Here is a 17476-nt window from a genome sequence, read left to right on the forward strand (position 1 = left end):
TAAAGTTGTACCTCAAGTGGCAGGTGTCCCTGAGGTTTTCCAAGGAACAATTCATAATGCAAAAAGAACACAGTTGTCTCTGATGAACTTTTAACAAAAGATTTTCAGGGCATATCAACCAAACCGACACATCTGGTTTCTAAACGAGGTATAAATACAACAGTGATGCTCTGAGCACCAACTAAATAAATCTAGCATTAGCTTTGGTCAAAATTTTGTTTTTTTTAACTTTATTACTTTTGGCCTCAAAATCTCGCTTGAGAAACTTACTTCACCTGTCAGCAATCCCACATACAGTATTTTTTTTTTAACTCCTCTATACTCTATTGTCAAAAAATAAAGCAGGAAATCAAGTCTGGCAAGAAATATAAAATTTAACTTAGTGATTCTTTCATTTCTGATAGGCTACTGTCTGACAGTCTTAGCAATCCTGTTAATTTACAAGAAAGCAAAGGCATGAAGAAGAATACCTACTCTTCCCCTCAAACAAAATCGTCTGGACCACGCCCTGGGAGAAGCATTCAGGCTGTTATTCTAGTCCAAAGCAATGAGAAATAAAGAAGAATAAAGAACAAAGGAAGTATTTTAAGTGTATTCAGTTGTTATTAAAGACGAATTAGAAAGCAAAGCAAATAAATAGAACATACCAAAAAGCCAAGAAAAGAAAAAGCAGTTTGAAAACACTAGGCTTTGGGTACTTTTACATCTCCCTAAATAACCTGCTTGGTAAATCCAATGACTCCACCCTTTTATTTCTAAATAAAATCACTTAAAAGTCTCTCAGAGAGTTTGTAGTTCTCCATCACTATTATTCTCTTTTCCACACAAAAATGAAACTACTCTTTATATTAGCTCATTCACTAGTTCACTGACATCTTATTCAAAGCTAAAATGGAAAGGAGTTCAAATGTTACCATTTCTTTAGGAGATTTTAGTTCTCCACTTGAATGATATACCAATTGGATTATTCAGCCAGTCTAAAGATACAGCGCTTTAAACAATAAATTCAAAAATTCCAAGGTCCTGAGAAAGTGCAGCAACATTCTTTATCAGGTTTGAAACCCCAAACTCTCTAAACACAGCAGTCAACCCCACCCCAATAACAGATTGATACTCCTCACCACCCGCAAGGGGCCCTATTACCTCAATCATCCTGCTGTCCACAGGCAGGGTGGTGCTGACCATGTGGACATTAGGTGTGGATGTTGACCTCTGCCTCTGGGAGAGGGAACCTTCAGAGGAAGGGCTGGAAGAGTTGAACGTGAAGGCGTGGGGTGTGGAGTATCTGTGCTGGGAACTAGGCGAGGAAGAAAAAGAAAACTCCATGAATGACACGCAGGCCTCCCCACTGTAAATCTTTCAACTAGTTACTTCGTAAGATGCTCTGGGGCAAATCCTACTTGTACTAAAACCCTGGACAAAATGTTTCTCTCTTTTAAGAGGCTCCACTTACAATTTTTCTTCTGTCTAGGTGCTTCTGCATGCAAAGTTTTGAAAAGGAAATAATACACATGCTTGGAACTCATATGAAAACAATACATTTTAAGTTGTCTTCTTTTCAACAGACCCCCTCTACAGAACACTCCCAAATTTTTAGACCATCTCTAGGAAAGAACAGACTAACATTTGCCAACCATGCCACCAACTACCAACCTAGCTGGAATTTGCCCAGTTTAGAGTCTGACTGAGAGAGCTTAAAGGAGAAGTCTTAAATTTAAGACGGTTAGACTATTGAGCATGTCCGCAAAAAGGCCAGCATTATAGCTATTATGCACCCTCTCCCCACTTAACCAGCTCTAAAAGTGAGTTAATGTGAATTCAGTTTTCAGGATGCCAAAACACAACTGTGAAATTAATCACTGGCCTCTTCCAGTCAAGCCCACTCCCCTATCAACCACAATGGGAACACGCAGCAAGTATAACATTTTCATTATTTGCTCTACGAATTATTTTGAGTTTTGTTCAGATGCAAGTAACACCATGCATGAATTCAAGGAACAGAAGGCTAGTTTTTCTATGAGAAACTGTTCTACTGCCTTGAAAAATTGCCTTCTCAGGAATTCAGTATTTATGCCTTCAAAAGCTTGTCTTCTAGTAATGAAATCTTCAGAAGCAAGTACAATTTCTGATGAAATTTCAAGAAAAATAAGCCATACACAAATGTATATCCAGATATTATTTCAATACAAATTCCTTGTTCTGAGATATGCTGCCTTTAACAATTTCCATGGTAGTTTTAAAAAGATCATTAAATGTTATTCAATTGTATATACATTAAAGTCAGATATTTTGAAAAAGATGTAGATTTTATTTTAGGTTCCAAATTCATGGGTAACACTGAACAAGACATGTGAACTCAACAAAGCTCTAACTTCCAAGCAGGAGAACAGAAAAAAGACAAGTTACACGCAAACTCACAAGCACATTAGAAAGGATATTTATATTAAAAATCTAACTGGACTCTTTTTAAAGACCACAGTCTATTAAATACCATGGTTTCAGCAATGCAAGGCAATAAATAGCATTTCAAAGTTAGGAGTTTTATTTTTATCGGATCACTGTATATAGTTATGGGACTCTTTCCTTGAGGCACAACTTACTACATACTGAGGAAAGCAGAATCTGAAGGTCTTTAAAATGTGATGAGACATTAAGGGATATGCTATGATAGCAGAAGAAAACTGCAGTCTGTGTGTGTCACTTTTCAGAATATAAAAACTACAAGACTACATTTTGCTCTAATACTAGTATTAAGTTCCACAGAAACAGTAAAGCATTTACACAGGGAGAGAAGGGAATGCAAAGGAACTCTGGTCTTTTATATTCAGGCTTTCAGTCCCACCCACCCCAATGTAATTTTCCAAAGAAAAGCTGTAAGTAAAAAAAGTTACCTAACAGGCATCCGGGAAACAGACTCTCGCATCCGACGCATTGTCAAAGAAGGCAGTGCTGGGACCCCACTATCACCAATAGGAGAATTTGGGAACAATCTAAGTGAAATCAGAGGAAGACTGAGTTTACGGTTTTTTATAATGGCAGTAATTTTACAGTCAAATTACCTTGTCTTGCAACTCTTGCAAACAGACTACTCAAACATTTTCAGGGGCACCTGGGTGGCTCAGTTGGTTAAGTGTCCGACTTCAGCTCAGGTCATGACCTCACAGTTTGTGAGTTCGAGCCCCATGTAGGGCTCTGTGCTGACGGCTCAGAGTCTGGAGCCTGCTGGGGATTCTGTATCTCCTTCTCTCTCTGCCCCTCCCCCACTTGTGCTCTGTCTCGGTCTCTCAAAAATAAATAAATGTAAAAAACAATTTTTTAAACCACATTTTCCAGTCACATTTTCATCAACCATTTTAGAGTAGAGGGACCACCAATCCAAATGACTGGGCTTGAATGATTACAAAATATGAACAATACTGACCTGCCAATGAACATAATAGCTTCTAGTGTACATTTCTGAACTTTTTTTTTTAAATGAGGGGGGAGAGGGAAAGAGCGAGCACAAGTAGTAGAAGGGCAGAGAGAGGACAAGAGAATCCCAAGCAGGCTCCATGCTGTCAGCATAGAGTCTGACATGGGGCTTGATCTTATGACTGGGAGATCATGACCTGAGTGGAATCAAAAGTCAGATCCTCAACCACGGAGCCACCCAGGCACACCTGTGCATTTCTAAAAAGTACTGGTCCAATATCCCACTATATCAAAATAATGTTGTTTTTTTTTAATTCTAAAGTAGGGCACAGTATAACCTAAGTCACAAAGAGCTTTTCTGGAAACATTCTGCCTTGAAAACACATAAATGAAAAGACTGAATATGAAAAATAAATGTCATTCAGCACCAAATGTCATAAATAAGAGGAAAAGAGATGACAACATTAATTGGGCATCTTCTTTCCACAAGATGAGCACTTGTGCTCGGCAACTTCACGTGCTAGCTACCTCAGCTAATCCTCACGAGAACCCTGCAAGGAAGGCAATCCCCTTTCCTCATATGAGTGAACTGAGGCTCAGAGGTGGTTAGTTAGTTAATGGAAACACTGAGATTCTCACCCACTTCTACTAAACTCCAAGCTTGTGCCAGTTAGGCTACGCAAGCAAACACATGTGACTACTACAAAAGCTTTTAAAAAAGGTGTTCCCGTCAGGGTTTAATAACATTCCCTTTGTTTTTCTAGTACTCTCAAAAAGGGATAAAACTTTGACTTTTCATGTATTTTCAATTTAAACCTTACTAAAATACACTTTGTATGAAAATATATTTTGGGAACTGGTTTGTCTCCTGAGGGATTCAAGTACCTTTTGAGGTTTTACATTTACATCATTTTATTTCATTTCATTTTATTTTTAGGTTTATTTATTTGAGAGAGAGGGAGAGCACAAGCAGAGGAGAGTCAGAGAAAGAGGGGGTGAGAGAACATCCCAAGCAGGCTCCACATTGTCAGCATATGCCTGATGTGGGGCTTGAACTCATAAACTATGAGATCATAACCTGAGCTGAAATCAAGAGCCGGACACTCAACCGACTGAGCCACCTAGACTCCCCTACATTTATATCATTTTAAAACTGACGTCTCCAGTTTGAGGTGAAGATAATAGCACCAACTATGCTTTCTGCTCCTTCTCAATAACAAATGTTTAACATCATTTAACAAAATAAAGAGTTGTGCCTGCCAATAACCTAAAAGCTGATACTGTTAAGAGACAAAAGCCAAGTCTTTTGGTTTTCTTATCCTTTTGCTCTTTGCCTGAGTCACAGTACGCCAATCTCCATTTGACAAACAGCAATCCCATATGCTTGCTTTAGAGGTATGCCACACTCAAACTCCCTGGTTTCACAGCTGTCATGCTGCTAAAGTAGATGATATCCAGATCATGACAATTCACTTAGTAAGTCTAAAACCCAGACTCGTTGGTCAAATATACAATAATACCTTCAAGAGAGTTTTTACCTCCCCACCTGCTTATATTCTTTGAGAAAAGAATGGTGCCTTACAAGAGTTGTCTGATATTACTCCAGTCCACACACATAGTAGGTACTTTGGTGCTACAGTGCTCATGAAATTTGTAGCCACAAGTCTGACATCGAAATCCATTTAGCAGGAACTTCTGACAGATGTCACAGAAGGCAAGCTTCAGGAAGGTCTTCCGAGCCTGGAAGAGGTATAAATAAATGAAGAATGACAAAAGACAAAATAATTTCTTTTTTGGCTCCCAACAGATCCCATACATCCAAAAGAGACCCTTATAAAAAAGAATCATACTTCCAACATTTGTAAAATTCACTCCTAGAAATTAAAGTATATATGTGACTAATTAAACTTAAACTGCCTTACTGTAAACATCACAAAATGACAGCTTCAGATAATCCAACAATGCCTATGCTTTTGTTTATTACCTCTGAGAAAGTCCAATTACACCAGCTAAAACACCCCAACACACCACAAAAAGAGAAGAGCTCCACAACTTACAAAGTTGTGTGTTGTGAGGGGAACGTGATCCAGGAAATCTACTTGAAGTTCTTCTCCAATCAACGAGGTGGCATCAGTATTCCAATCTAAACGCGCTTTTTTACTAAAGGCAATTTTTAAAAACATATATAAAAGGCAAATATTTAAACAAGGTAAGAGTTCAACGCCAAATAATAACAGCTACCACTTATCTCATACTATATAAATATAAAACTTAATCTCAGACAATACTAACTTATTTAACTCATACAACAAAGCTATGAAGTAAGCATTTTATCCCTATCTTAAAAATGAGAGAATTAGGGCCCCAAGAAAGTAACTTGTTCAACGCCACACACCAAGTATAAGAGCCTATGTTGGAATCCAGCTCACCTGGACTCCAAAGCTTATACTCTTAGAATAAACTTTTTTTTTTTTATTGTCTATTTTTTATTTTGAGAGAGAGAGCACACACAGGGGAGGGACAGAGAGAGAATCCCAAGCAGACTCCATGCTGTCAGCACAGACACAGGACTTGATGGGGCTCAATTCCACGAATGGTGAGATCACGACCCGAGCCAAAATCAAGAGTCAGACACTTAACCAACTGAGCCATCCAGGTGCCCCAGAATAAAGTTTATTTTAAAACAATGAACTATATGGGAATGCAACCTGGTGCAGCCACTCTGGAAAACGGTATGAAGCCTCCTCAAAAAACTAAAAATAGAACTACCCTACGACCCAGCAATTGCACTACTAGGTATTTATCAAGGGATACAGGGATGCTGTTTCAAAGGGACACATGCATCCCCATGTTTACAGCAGCACTATCAACAATAGCCAAAGTATGGAAAGAGCCCAAATGTCCATCGATGGATGAATGAAGATGTGGTATATACATACAATGGAGTATTACTTGGCAATCAAAACGAATGAAATCTTGCCATTTGCAACTACGTGGATGGAACTGGAAGATATTATGCTAAGTGAAATTAGTCAGAGAAAGACAGATATCATGATTTCACTCATATGAGGACTGTAAGAAACAAAACAGATGAACATAAGGGAAGGGAAACAAAAATAATATAAAAACAGGGAGGGGGACAAAAACATAAGAGACTCTTAAATAAGGAGAACAGAGGGTTACTAGAGGGGTTGTGGGAGGGGGTATGGGCTAAATGGGTAAGGGGCATTAGGGAATCTACTCCTGAAATCATATGCTAACTATATGCTAACTAATTTGGATGTAAATTAAAAAAATTTTTTTAATTAATTAAAAATAAAATAATGAACTATAACAATCTCATGATAAAGTAAATATGCAATAAATTGGACTCTGTGACCTTAAAATCCTGTAAGAATCCTGAAATACTAAAGTGGGGAATAAATATTGCTGTAATAGCAAAATTTAATCTTCAATAGCCTACTTCAGTCTAGCAGATACATAAATACAAAGGAATCACAAATGAAATTAATAATAGGCTCACATCTGTAGAGTTGTTTGCAAGGTCTATAAGGTGACAGGGGACTTAACTGTCTGAACATTTACTCTGACACCATTCTTTCTGTGCCTAGAACAAACAACACAGAAAAATAGATACACTAAAGTAAAAAGTTTCAAAAAAAAAAAAAAAAAAGCAGCTCCTTTCTCATGTCTTGTGTAGTCCATCAAGTCCATCAGGCCCACTTCTTAAAAAAAGAATATTCTCATGTAGGGAGAGAACACATATACAGCATAATTCAAACTTCTCCCTTTGCCTACCAGAAGCTGATTCCAGCCATTTTTCTGGTTATCCAATAGTAAATAATCCTTTCCTTAATATAATTCCCTATACAAGGACTCCAAAGTCCTACTTCATCCTAATGGAGAGAGACAGGGGCAGCCCTGTGTCCTTAGTCTTCAGGTGCTATCCGTCCAGTAGAGAAGCTAGGGTAGCTCTAAACCAACGTAGCCTTGGACAAGACTGGACAAGCCACTCAACGTCTCAGAATCCTTCTAGTCTTTAAGGAGCACTACAGATTGGCTCTGGACCAACCTGGGGCTATACCCAGATAAAACTGACATATGCTTCAAATATCTGCACTTCAACAAACTACCTCCTACACTGAGGGGAACAGCAGAGTGGAATTTTTGCTTGCCCTTTTGAGTTAACTCATTTCCTAGGCTATTCTCTCAAACTGGGAAACTCCTTGAGACAGAAAAGATGGTGGGGCGCCTAGGTGGCACGGTCGGTTAAGCGTCCGACTTCAGCCAGGTCACAATCTCGCGGTCCGTGAGTTTGAGCCCCGCGTCAGGCTCTGGCCCGATGGCTCAGAGCCTGGAGCCTGTTTCCGATTCTGTGTCTCCCTCTCTCTCTGCCCCTCCCCCGTTCATGCTCTGTCTCTCTCTGTCCCAAAAATAAATAAACGTTGAAATGTTAAAAAAAAAAAAAAAAAGATGGTGAGCTGAAGATCAATAACAGAACTAGCATTTTTCAAGAAGAAAGTAAAGATTATTTCCCCCAATTTGGGGGATAATAATGGATAATTATGGAAGCTATAGGGTTTACTCCTAGCCTTTGATGGGATGCTTCTATCAAGCCACCAGCATTAGAAAGAAGATGAACTATGGATCTTTCCTGAAGCAGAAATTACAAATTATACAGATTGAGTAAACATTAACTGTTATAAAAATGAATGAATGAGGGGCACCTGGCTGACTCAGTCAGAAAAGCATGCAACTTTTGATCTTGGGGTAGTGAGTTCGAGCCTCATGCTGGGTGTAGAGCTTAAACACAAACTTTAAAAAAAAAAAAGAATGATGGAGTGAATTACAAGAGAGTTAATCTCTTGAGGATAGGATTCTTTAACTATACATAATAATGCAAACACTTTCTGAGTATCTATTCTGTCTACTGCATTCCAGGAAACACAAAAATTTTTGCTTTCAAGAAACATATTACCTTACACTACTGTTTCCATCTATGGAATACTATCAACACCTAATATGTATTCTTTTTTCAGTGCAATGTTTCAGCAATAATTTCAAGTTTTAGTATTTTATTTTTCTCAGTTGTCTATGAACAAGGGTATATAAATACATAATATTCTATGACAAGCTAGCACACTTTTTTAAAAATACAAACTTATTATTTGAAGCCAGCAGCTCCTTACTAGTATGAAAGAGGATCTGACTGACTTTTGAGTTCTTACCCTTTATGTTCATGGAGAAGTCTGAACACTGCACAGCACTCCGGCTGCAGGCCCCTCACCTTGAGTGCTTTCATAAGGCAATCATGCAAGCTCATTCCATTTCTCACATTGACCTATAAACAAAAAGCCATCTTTAGAACCAACAAAGGCTGCACATCCTTTGATAAGCATAGTAATAAATGCACCAGTCTGTAAGGGTATGTGAAGAAGATTTATGACAGCATTGCTTGTAATGATAAATACACACATACACACACACACACACACACACACAAAGGAAATAGCTGGAATGTCCAGCAATATAGAATGCTTAAATAAAGCCTAAAATATCTGTATATGTCACATTAAGACACTACTATTTATAACGACCTAAAGGGAAGGATGTCAAATGATTTATCAATTGTGGGAAAATATTTTTCAGAATAATACAAAGAATAAGATTACTTAAAGGGCAGGGAAACCCATATATGTTTACATATATTGTATGAGTATGAAAAGACATACCTCTAGCTATTATCAGAAGAGAGTGGTTGAGAAAGAGAAAATTATCACATTTCCCTTCACACTGGTCTAATTTGTTTGACTGACTGAAATGTACATGCAAGCAGGAACATCCACCAGAAAAGAAAATAAATCAATCTGATCTATAAACATGAGTTTTTCTGATCAAAACTGCATTTCAACCTGTTTTCAACAACAGGTTTTGTTATCTTCCTAACAAAAATTCCATCTCATATACATTTCACACTAGTAAAGGCAAGCAGACCACTGTTAATTTAAATAAACATGCACACCATTTCAAGTAGCCTTAGTGTATGTCCCTCCACATTGTCCTGTACCCCATCCTCAAAAGCTAGGCAGGCACTCAGAGGCCTAGTAGGAAGTATGAGTACCTGGAGTACTAACAATGGCAGCTATATAAAAATTTCAACTAATGGGGCACCTGGGTGGCTCAGTCAGTTAAGCATCCAACTCTTAATTTTGGTTCAGGTCATGATCTCATGGGTCGTGAGGTTGAGCCCCTAGTCGTACTCTGCGGTGACAGTGTGGAACCTGCTTGGGAATCTCCCTCTCTCCCCCTCTCCCTGCCCCTTCCCTGCTTATGCTCTCTCTCTCTCAAAATAAACATTAAAAAAATGTTTTTGAATAAGACTTTAAGAGTTTAGATAAAAGCCCCATATATTTTGTTTTTAAAGCCAATAAAGTTAATTAAAACTGAGGCAACTAGAGTGAGTATGGCCAGTAAGGAGAACAAAATGTAGATCTATGGTACTTGTAAATTGCCCACAGTGGAGCTCCTGTGCTCCTGTGCTCATGTTAAAGTGTGACAGCTGACAGTGGCCAAACCAGCTCCTTCCCAAAGGCAGGTAAGAGCATATGTTTGGATCTATTTGAAAAGTCTAAAGTATTTATTTAAAATGTTCCATAGCAAGTTTATTTTAGGTTTCTTGAAGTAGTTATACTCTTAGACCCACTAACTTACAGTTTTCAGAAAAAAAAACTAAGTAAAAGTGAGATATACTGATCTGAACTATGAAGATAAGACATCAAGAATGAGGACAATGAAGACTAACAAACACTAACAGAATCATTACTTGCATCAAATACTAGGCAGTAGAGCTTTGAAAAATATAAGGTGCTATATCATTAATCTTCATTAAAGTCACAGACTCTAGGGGCACCTGGGTGGCTTAGCTGGTTAAGCATCCAACTTCAGCTCAGGTCATGATCTCACAGTTCATGAGTTTGAGCCGAGTCAGGCTCTGTTCTGACAGCTCAGAGCCTGGAACCTGCTTCAGATTCTGTGTCTCCCCTTCTCTCTCTGCCCCTCCCCCACTCATGCTCTTTCTCAAAAAAAATGAATAAACATTAAAAAAAAAAAAAAAAAACAACCACATACTCTAAGAGCTAGATAGTTCTTTAAATATTCTCTAATCCAAGTGGGGTTCCCAAATGTGGCTGGCATTAGAATCATCCAAGGAACTTATGAAAATAAAGATTCCCAGCTTCTCCCCTCCAACAAACACATCCAAGGATTCTGATTAAGTTGAACTTGAATGAAGCCCAGGAATCTGTATGTTAGCCGTCAATTGATTGTAATGGTAATTAATGGTCCTCAGCTATGGTCCAAGCAACCATCTAATAACAAGGAGTGGCAAAGAGACACATATTTACAAAATAAATGACAAGAAAAAAATTTTTTTTAACTTTTATTTATTGTTGAGAGACAGAGACAGAGTGCGAGCAGGGGAGGGGCAGAGAGAGAGAGAGGGAGACACAGAATCTGAAGCAGGCTCCAGGCTCTGACCTGTCAGCAGAGCCCAACGCAGGACTTGAACCCATGAACTGTGAGATCATGACCTCAGCCGAATCGGACCCTTAACTCACTAAGCCATCCAGGTGCCCCAAGAAAAAAGTTTTTATAAAAGCAACTCTAAAATGGTGTTCACGGGTGGCTCAGTCGGCAAGTGTCTTGGTTTTTAGCTCAGATCATGATCTTACAGTCCATAAGTTTGAGCCTCCTCATCAGGCCCTGTGCTGATGGAGCCTGTTTGGGATTCTGTCTCTCCTCTCTGCCCCTCACCTGCTTGTGCTCTTTCTCTCTCAAAATAAATAAATAAACTTTAATTAAAAAAAGAAAGAAAGAAAGAAAAAGCAACTACCAATTATACTCCTACAATTATTTAAATCATATATATACACTTTCTGCCATTCTCTCTACACCTCCCCATGGATACATGTTGAAATTAAATCTAATTTCTGGAGCCTACTAAGTGATTAGGAGGGTCATTTTAGGTTCCAAGCAGTGAAGTAACCTGGGAATGATTAGAAACTGCTGACTAATGGTGCTGGCCAGTAAATGACTCCTTCCACCAATGCTCCCCTGAAGATACATGCCAGCTGAAAGAAGATGGTCCATCTCTGGTCAAAGAAATGGGAGAAACTAATTTTATCTGCTAGAGCCTTAGGAGAAGCCAAGCTTCCAAATCACTTGTTCCCAACTACCAATTGTGCTCAACTGAAAGCTGCCAAGGGCTACAAAGATGTAGAAAAAATTCAAATAATCATAGCTACCATTTTACTTATGAATCAGCTACTGTATATTCAGCATGAGCCTCATTTCATTAAGGTGAGGAAACGGGGGCTCAAAATATTATGTAACTTATCTAGATGATAATAAAAGGCAATACAGGGATTTATATTTGAGCGTGGTTGTCTTAAAGGTCCATATACTTAATTAATCATTATGCCAAACTAAGTTTCCCAGTCTTCCAGGCAACCCGGCAGGAGATGGGAATGGGGAAGACAGGCATGGTATTAGCCTGAAGCAGTACCACACGGTCTTCAGCTAGTCTTAGCTTCCCATTACATTCACACTTCCCACCTGGGCTCTCCATTTAAGGTTAGAAAGAAGATGAAAGGGGGCACCTGGGTGGCTCAGTCAGTTAAGCGTTTCGGCTCAGCTCATGATCTCACAGTTTGTGAGTTCGAGCCCCGCATCAGGCTCTGTGCTTGCTGACAGCTCAGAGCCTGGAGCCTGCTTCGGATTCTGTGTCTCCCTCTCTCTCTGCCCCTCCCTTCCTCATGCTCTGTCTCCCTCTGTCTCAAAAATAAATAAAACTTTAAAAAAAAATTTTTTAATAATAAAAAATAAAAAATAATAAAAAATAAATAAAAAAAAAAGATGAATGAATAACAGTAAGTAAAAAAATCACCTTGCAAATGAAAGGCCACTTCTGAAATATTAAGGAGGTTATTACTATTTATTTTGCCAGCCATTCAACTTTTATTTTTAGGAAGGGGAACAAAAATAATACTCAAATACCTTTTGAGTTTTGCCTTCAGTTTAAAATGTATGTAAAGGTACATTACAACACTATAACTGGGAGTCTCCTTCTTAAGTTCACAAAAGAAGTATAAAGGAATTTATTAGTAAACTGGGAGAGGGGAGTGGAACTGTCAAAAACAGAACTCTGGACTGGACTTTCCAACCTCAGAACTTTGTCTCACCCAGGTACAAAGAAAAGCCCAATGCACTGATTTTACTCAAAGAATGGGGAGTGGGAAAGGAGGAAGCATGGAAGTTTTTGAACTAAGGTTTTCTCAAATGTTCCACCAAGCAAAATTAGCACAACTTCACTTTCCTTTTTTAACCAGGTGGGGTTTTTTCCACCAAGATAGTAAGGAACTATTTTGAGCAGTTATTTCTGTTATTTCTCAGAAAAGTTAGAACTCTATGTCAGAAAACCAAGTGGCAGTGTCCCACCATGATGCTACTAGTATGAACCTGTTGCTGGTACTACAAAAATGAACTGTGCACACATAACTGGCTAGTGTCAGTGCCCAGGAAAAGAGGAAGATGCTGTGCTTTCTAAGCTACCTCCAGCTTTGCCCGGGGCCTACAAAACTTACCAAAATAATTTTTTCTAGGTAATTTTATTTTCTTCTATATACTCAACTATAACGTCCAAAAAATTTAAGTGAGCATTTTGCTTTAATATCCATAATACATATATACATAAAATTGACTGGAACAGTCTAAGGGAGCTTTTCAAAAGAAGGCATTCCAGGCGAGAATAACAACTGAAGGAAGGCCAAGGGGTGGGGAAAAGTGGGAGGTATGGAAGGAACATAGTAATATAAAGCAATAAAATCTGCAACTGGAAAGCCAATTAATAAAGACACTAAGTGACAATTTTGCCTGTCTATAAAGTGAGTGAAATTATCCAAAATGCTTTTTATAGGCAGATGGCCAGCTAAACTTACTGAGAGGAACATTTACATACCACTGTTCTTTGCTTGTTTGGCAAGAAAACACGGATAGTGTTGCTTGTCTTAGAAGAGTCCGTAAGTTTGCCATCATCTGATGCCCGACGCTGAAAGCCAAATGGCTGAACTATTGTAGGGGAGATGCAGCTGGGGCCATCAAACACTGCATCTTTGAATCCAAAGCCATTGCTGATCGTCTTCCAGGCCCCTTGTATGTGCTCCATTGATGCAGCTTACACAACACTTAAACCTAGTTAAAAAAAAGACAAAAATTTAATTCTAGAAAAAAGCAACTCAACAACATAGAGTAATTGTGAAAATAGTATGTGGACGTTCTCATAAGTAACACCCTCTGCTTAACTCAATCAAAAACTTTTATGTTAGTATATTTCCATAAAATATTTCATAGACAACTCAAAAACGAGAATAGGGAATAGGGATCAAAAGATGTATCAAGGGTTATACCACCGGTTATACCAACGTGGAACATGGGCCCAGCCAGGTTTCCTGACTTCTAGTCTAACACTTTTTAAATTACATTTCTCTTCTTCTTTAGTTATTATATTTTAAGTGTGAGTGACTACCTTTGCATATCAGTAACGTGAAATTTAAACAGGTGAAATTTTTTAAAAAATGTGTAAGCCATAATTTTCTGCCTTAAAGGAAGAAAAAGAAATTAGTATGTCTAGGATGTGTATTAGACACTGATATATAAATTATTTCATTTAATTTTTTATGAAGATCCCAAATATTTTAAATTCCTTCCTCCATCCACTCTTTAAACAAGGCACAGAAAAATCACCACTACTTGCTGAAGAGCACCCAGGTGATAGGTAAAATAACCAGATATACATATGTTTAAATTTAAAGTCCATAAACTTTCCACCATAACATTCACATTTCAGTTTTGGTACAAAAATGAAGCTTACAAACAGGAGCAAGCAGAGACAGTCACCGAACCAAAAATAACCAAATGTTTAACTGGGCAACAAGAAAACTGCAACAGTAGTCCACAGTCACACAACGGTGGTAAGTCAAAGAGTGTGCAGTTAGGACACACAACACCCTGACACTGACTGGGAGTCAGCAATCATGCAGAAGTGAGGTGGGAATCCCATCCTTCTCACACCTTCCTCCCTTAGAAACTTATTTTGTCGTATTATTAGTAATACCTACCATTTACTACTTGCCTACTATATGAGGCAATACATACTACATACATCCCACTCACATTATCCAATCTAATCCTTAGAGAAATACTCTAGGTAGGACTGGCATCCCATTTTACATCTGAGAAACTTTCAAGATTGACTTAGTATTCAATTGCACTCTAGGAATTTATCCTACAGAAGTGTAAGGCAAGTGTTTAAAGATATATGTAACAAACAATCCTAAGGAAAAAGAGAGAGGGGCAAACCAAGAAACAGACTCAAGAAACTATGGAGAACAAACTGATGGTTACCAGTGGAGAGACAGGTGGGGGGGGACACAGGTGATGGGGATTAAGGAGCACACTTGTGATAAGCACCAGGTGTTGTATTTAAGTGCTGAATCACAAAATTGTACACCTGAAATCAATATTACACTGTATGTTAACTAAATTTAAATAAGAACTTAAAAAGATACATGTATAAGCATCTTCATTACAGCACTGTTCATATCCTTGAAAAACTGGGAAACCAGGGACACCTGGGTGGCTCAGTGGGTTAAGCCTTCAACTCTTGATTTCAGCTCAGGTCATGATCTCACGGTTTGTGAATTCGAGCCCCACATCGGGCTCTGCACTGACAGCGTGGAGCCTGCTTGGGATTCTCTCCCTCTCTCTCTCAAAAAAAAAAAAAATAAATAAATACACTTAAAAAAAATTGGGGGACCAAATACTTAATAGGGAATTCAACAAATGTTAATATCTATGTGATAAATGAAGTAATTTGTATGTGCAGATGGAAAAAAGCCATCCAAGACAAAATAAAAGATGCAAAATATATTTTGAACCTTTTATATTAATCTAGAAAGAGGGAGGAAAATCTTGATTTATAAAGAGGTGAGAAAACCTACCGTAATAAAGTATTAACAGTGATTGTTTCAGAAGGATTGTGAGAAATTTTTACTTTTTATATATTACCTATCTTCTTTTGGGGGGGATCTTTTGTGTGTGTGTTTTACTATTACAACTGTAAACTTCTATAAAGCCTATTTTATTTGTCTAAGTGGGAGGCAGGACAAAATACCACAGCTTCAAGTGTCAGGACTCTCACACATTGCCTCCCACCTCCTCTGACATATAAACCTGAGCCCCCTTCACAATCCTAATTCTATCCCTCCATTACCATGAGGTCATTTTTTAGGGGCACCCACAGCTCTTCCTTTCCCTATATCTTTCTCCCCAACTAAGAGATAAATGAATTTAGAACCAGATGAGAGGGAGAAAGATGAAGAATGAGGGCTCATCTGAGCATCTCACTAGCCTGAAATTATGTGGCTCCTATGATCTAGATATAGAGCACCCAGAGCAACCTTAAAGATGCAACTCAACATATTCCTCCTCTACTGAAGACTCAGAATATAAGCCAAACTCCTTTGTGAACACATCAAGCTTAAAGTCTCAGGACTTTTGAATTTCTTGTTCCCTTCACCTGGAAGGCTGACACTTTCAGAAACAAGCAAGTTGGCTTTTTCACATCATTAAAGACTTCACCTAGGGGCGCCTGGGTGGCGCAGTCGGTTAAGCGTCCGACTTCAGCCAGGTCACGATCTCGCGGTCCTGGAGTTCGAGCCCCACGTCAGGCTCTGGGCTGATGGCTCAGAGCCTGGAGCCTGTTTCCGATTCTGTGTCTCCCTCTCTCTCTGCCCCTTCCCCGTTCATGCTCTGTCTCTCTCTGTCCCAAAAATAAATAAACGTTGAAAAAAAAAAAAAAAAAAAAAAAAGACTTCACCTAAAAGATTACTTTAGAGATGATTTCCCTAGTCATCCCAGCCAAAATACCCCACCCTTTCCAACCCCCATCAAATAACCGTGCCTGTTTTCTTCACGGCACTTACTACTATGTTAAATTGTTCACAGATTTAGGTTAGTACCCTCCACCCTCCTTCTGCTCCACAAGGGCAGGACCCTGCCAAATCCCATTCACTACTGTATTCTTAGTCCATAATACAGTACTTAGGACATGAAGACACTCAAATATTTATTAAATGAATTAAGTTAGAGGCCAGAATGATGCTGCAAAACATAATTTTTTTATAAAACAGACCTGTTAGAACTAGTAAATGTGAATTAAATCTCCATTTAGTAGTACACCTTTAAAAAAAATATCGACCATTAGGGGCGCCTGGGTGGCGCAGTCGGTTAAGCGTCCGACTTCAGCCAGGTCATGATCTCGCGGTCCGTGAGTTCGAGCCCCGCATCAGGCTCTGGGCTGATGGCTCAGAGCCTGGAGCCTGTTTCCGATTCTGTGTCTCCCTCTCTCTCTGCCCCTCCCCCGTTCATGCTCTGTCTCTCTCTGTCCCAAAAATAAATAAACGTTGAAAAAAAAAATTTTTTTAAAAAATAAAAAAAAAAAATATCGACCACTAGCAAACGACAAACTGTAGTAATAGCATCCTAAATTTCATTGAGGACGGGGGTAGAGACTGTACTATAAACTATTAGCTAAAGAACCCAATTATAAGACTTAAATGTGGCCTAACTCCAAAAACATACTTATTTTATGATGAATTCTAAGTCTTGTAAGCACTCAGAAAATAACACTGCCAGTGCTTACTACAGAATATACTACAATAACTGTTAACCAAAAGTACACCCACTTCAATTCTCAAGTTTTAGATTACTTCTCATTCATTATTTTTATTTTTCTTGTGTTTATTAAATTCACTTACTAGGCTACGAAGCATGTTAAGAGTGTTTCCCAGCTTTTCTCACGTCACTCATACAAAATGATGATTCTCATTTGTAAGGCATACACTCAGGTCAACAGAGAGGCTAGAAAGGCCCAGAGCCCTACTAACTGCCCTCCCTGCCCTCCAAGAGTGATAGAGACACCACTAACCTGTTCCTCATTGGAAGTTCT

The 17476-nt window shown here is 38.6% G+C and overlaps 1 protein-coding gene across 5 annotated transcripts in view; it reads right to left on the reverse strand.

Moving 5' to 3' along the window:
• Positions 1-17476, reverse strand: part of RAF1 (Raf-1 proto-oncogene, serine/threonine kinase) — an 83769-nt gene that overhangs the window by 17692 nt on the left and 48601 nt on the right. For 2 of the 5 annotated variants that reach the window (XM_006928993.4, XM_045051973.1), the window contains exons 2-8: positions 13427-13659; positions 8640-8752; positions 5469-5571; positions 4994-5151; positions 2892-2990; positions 1144-1297; positions 475-534 (exon numbers count right to left, since the gene is read on the reverse strand). In XM_006928993.4, coding sequence (XP_006929055.1) covers positions 475-534; positions 1144-1297; positions 2892-2990; positions 4994-5151; positions 5469-5571; positions 8640-8752; positions 13427-13633 — 894 coding nt within the window. In that variant the 5' untranslated portion in view covers positions 13634-13659. Of the gene's footprint in view, positions 1-474; positions 535-1143; positions 1298-2891; positions 2991-4993; positions 5152-5468; positions 5572-8639; positions 8753-13426; positions 13660-17476 lie in introns of those variants that run through there. The other 3 variants (XM_003982500.5, XM_023250029.2, XM_023250030.2) reach the window with 3 other exon arrangements.

The sequence above is a fragment of the Felis catus genome, chromosome A2 (assembly GCF_018350175.1).
Source record: "Felis catus isolate Fca126 chromosome A2, F.catus_Fca126_mat1.0, whole genome shotgun sequence".
In the NCBI taxonomy this organism is placed as follows: Eukaryota; Metazoa; Chordata; class Mammalia; order Carnivora; family Felidae; genus Felis; species Felis catus.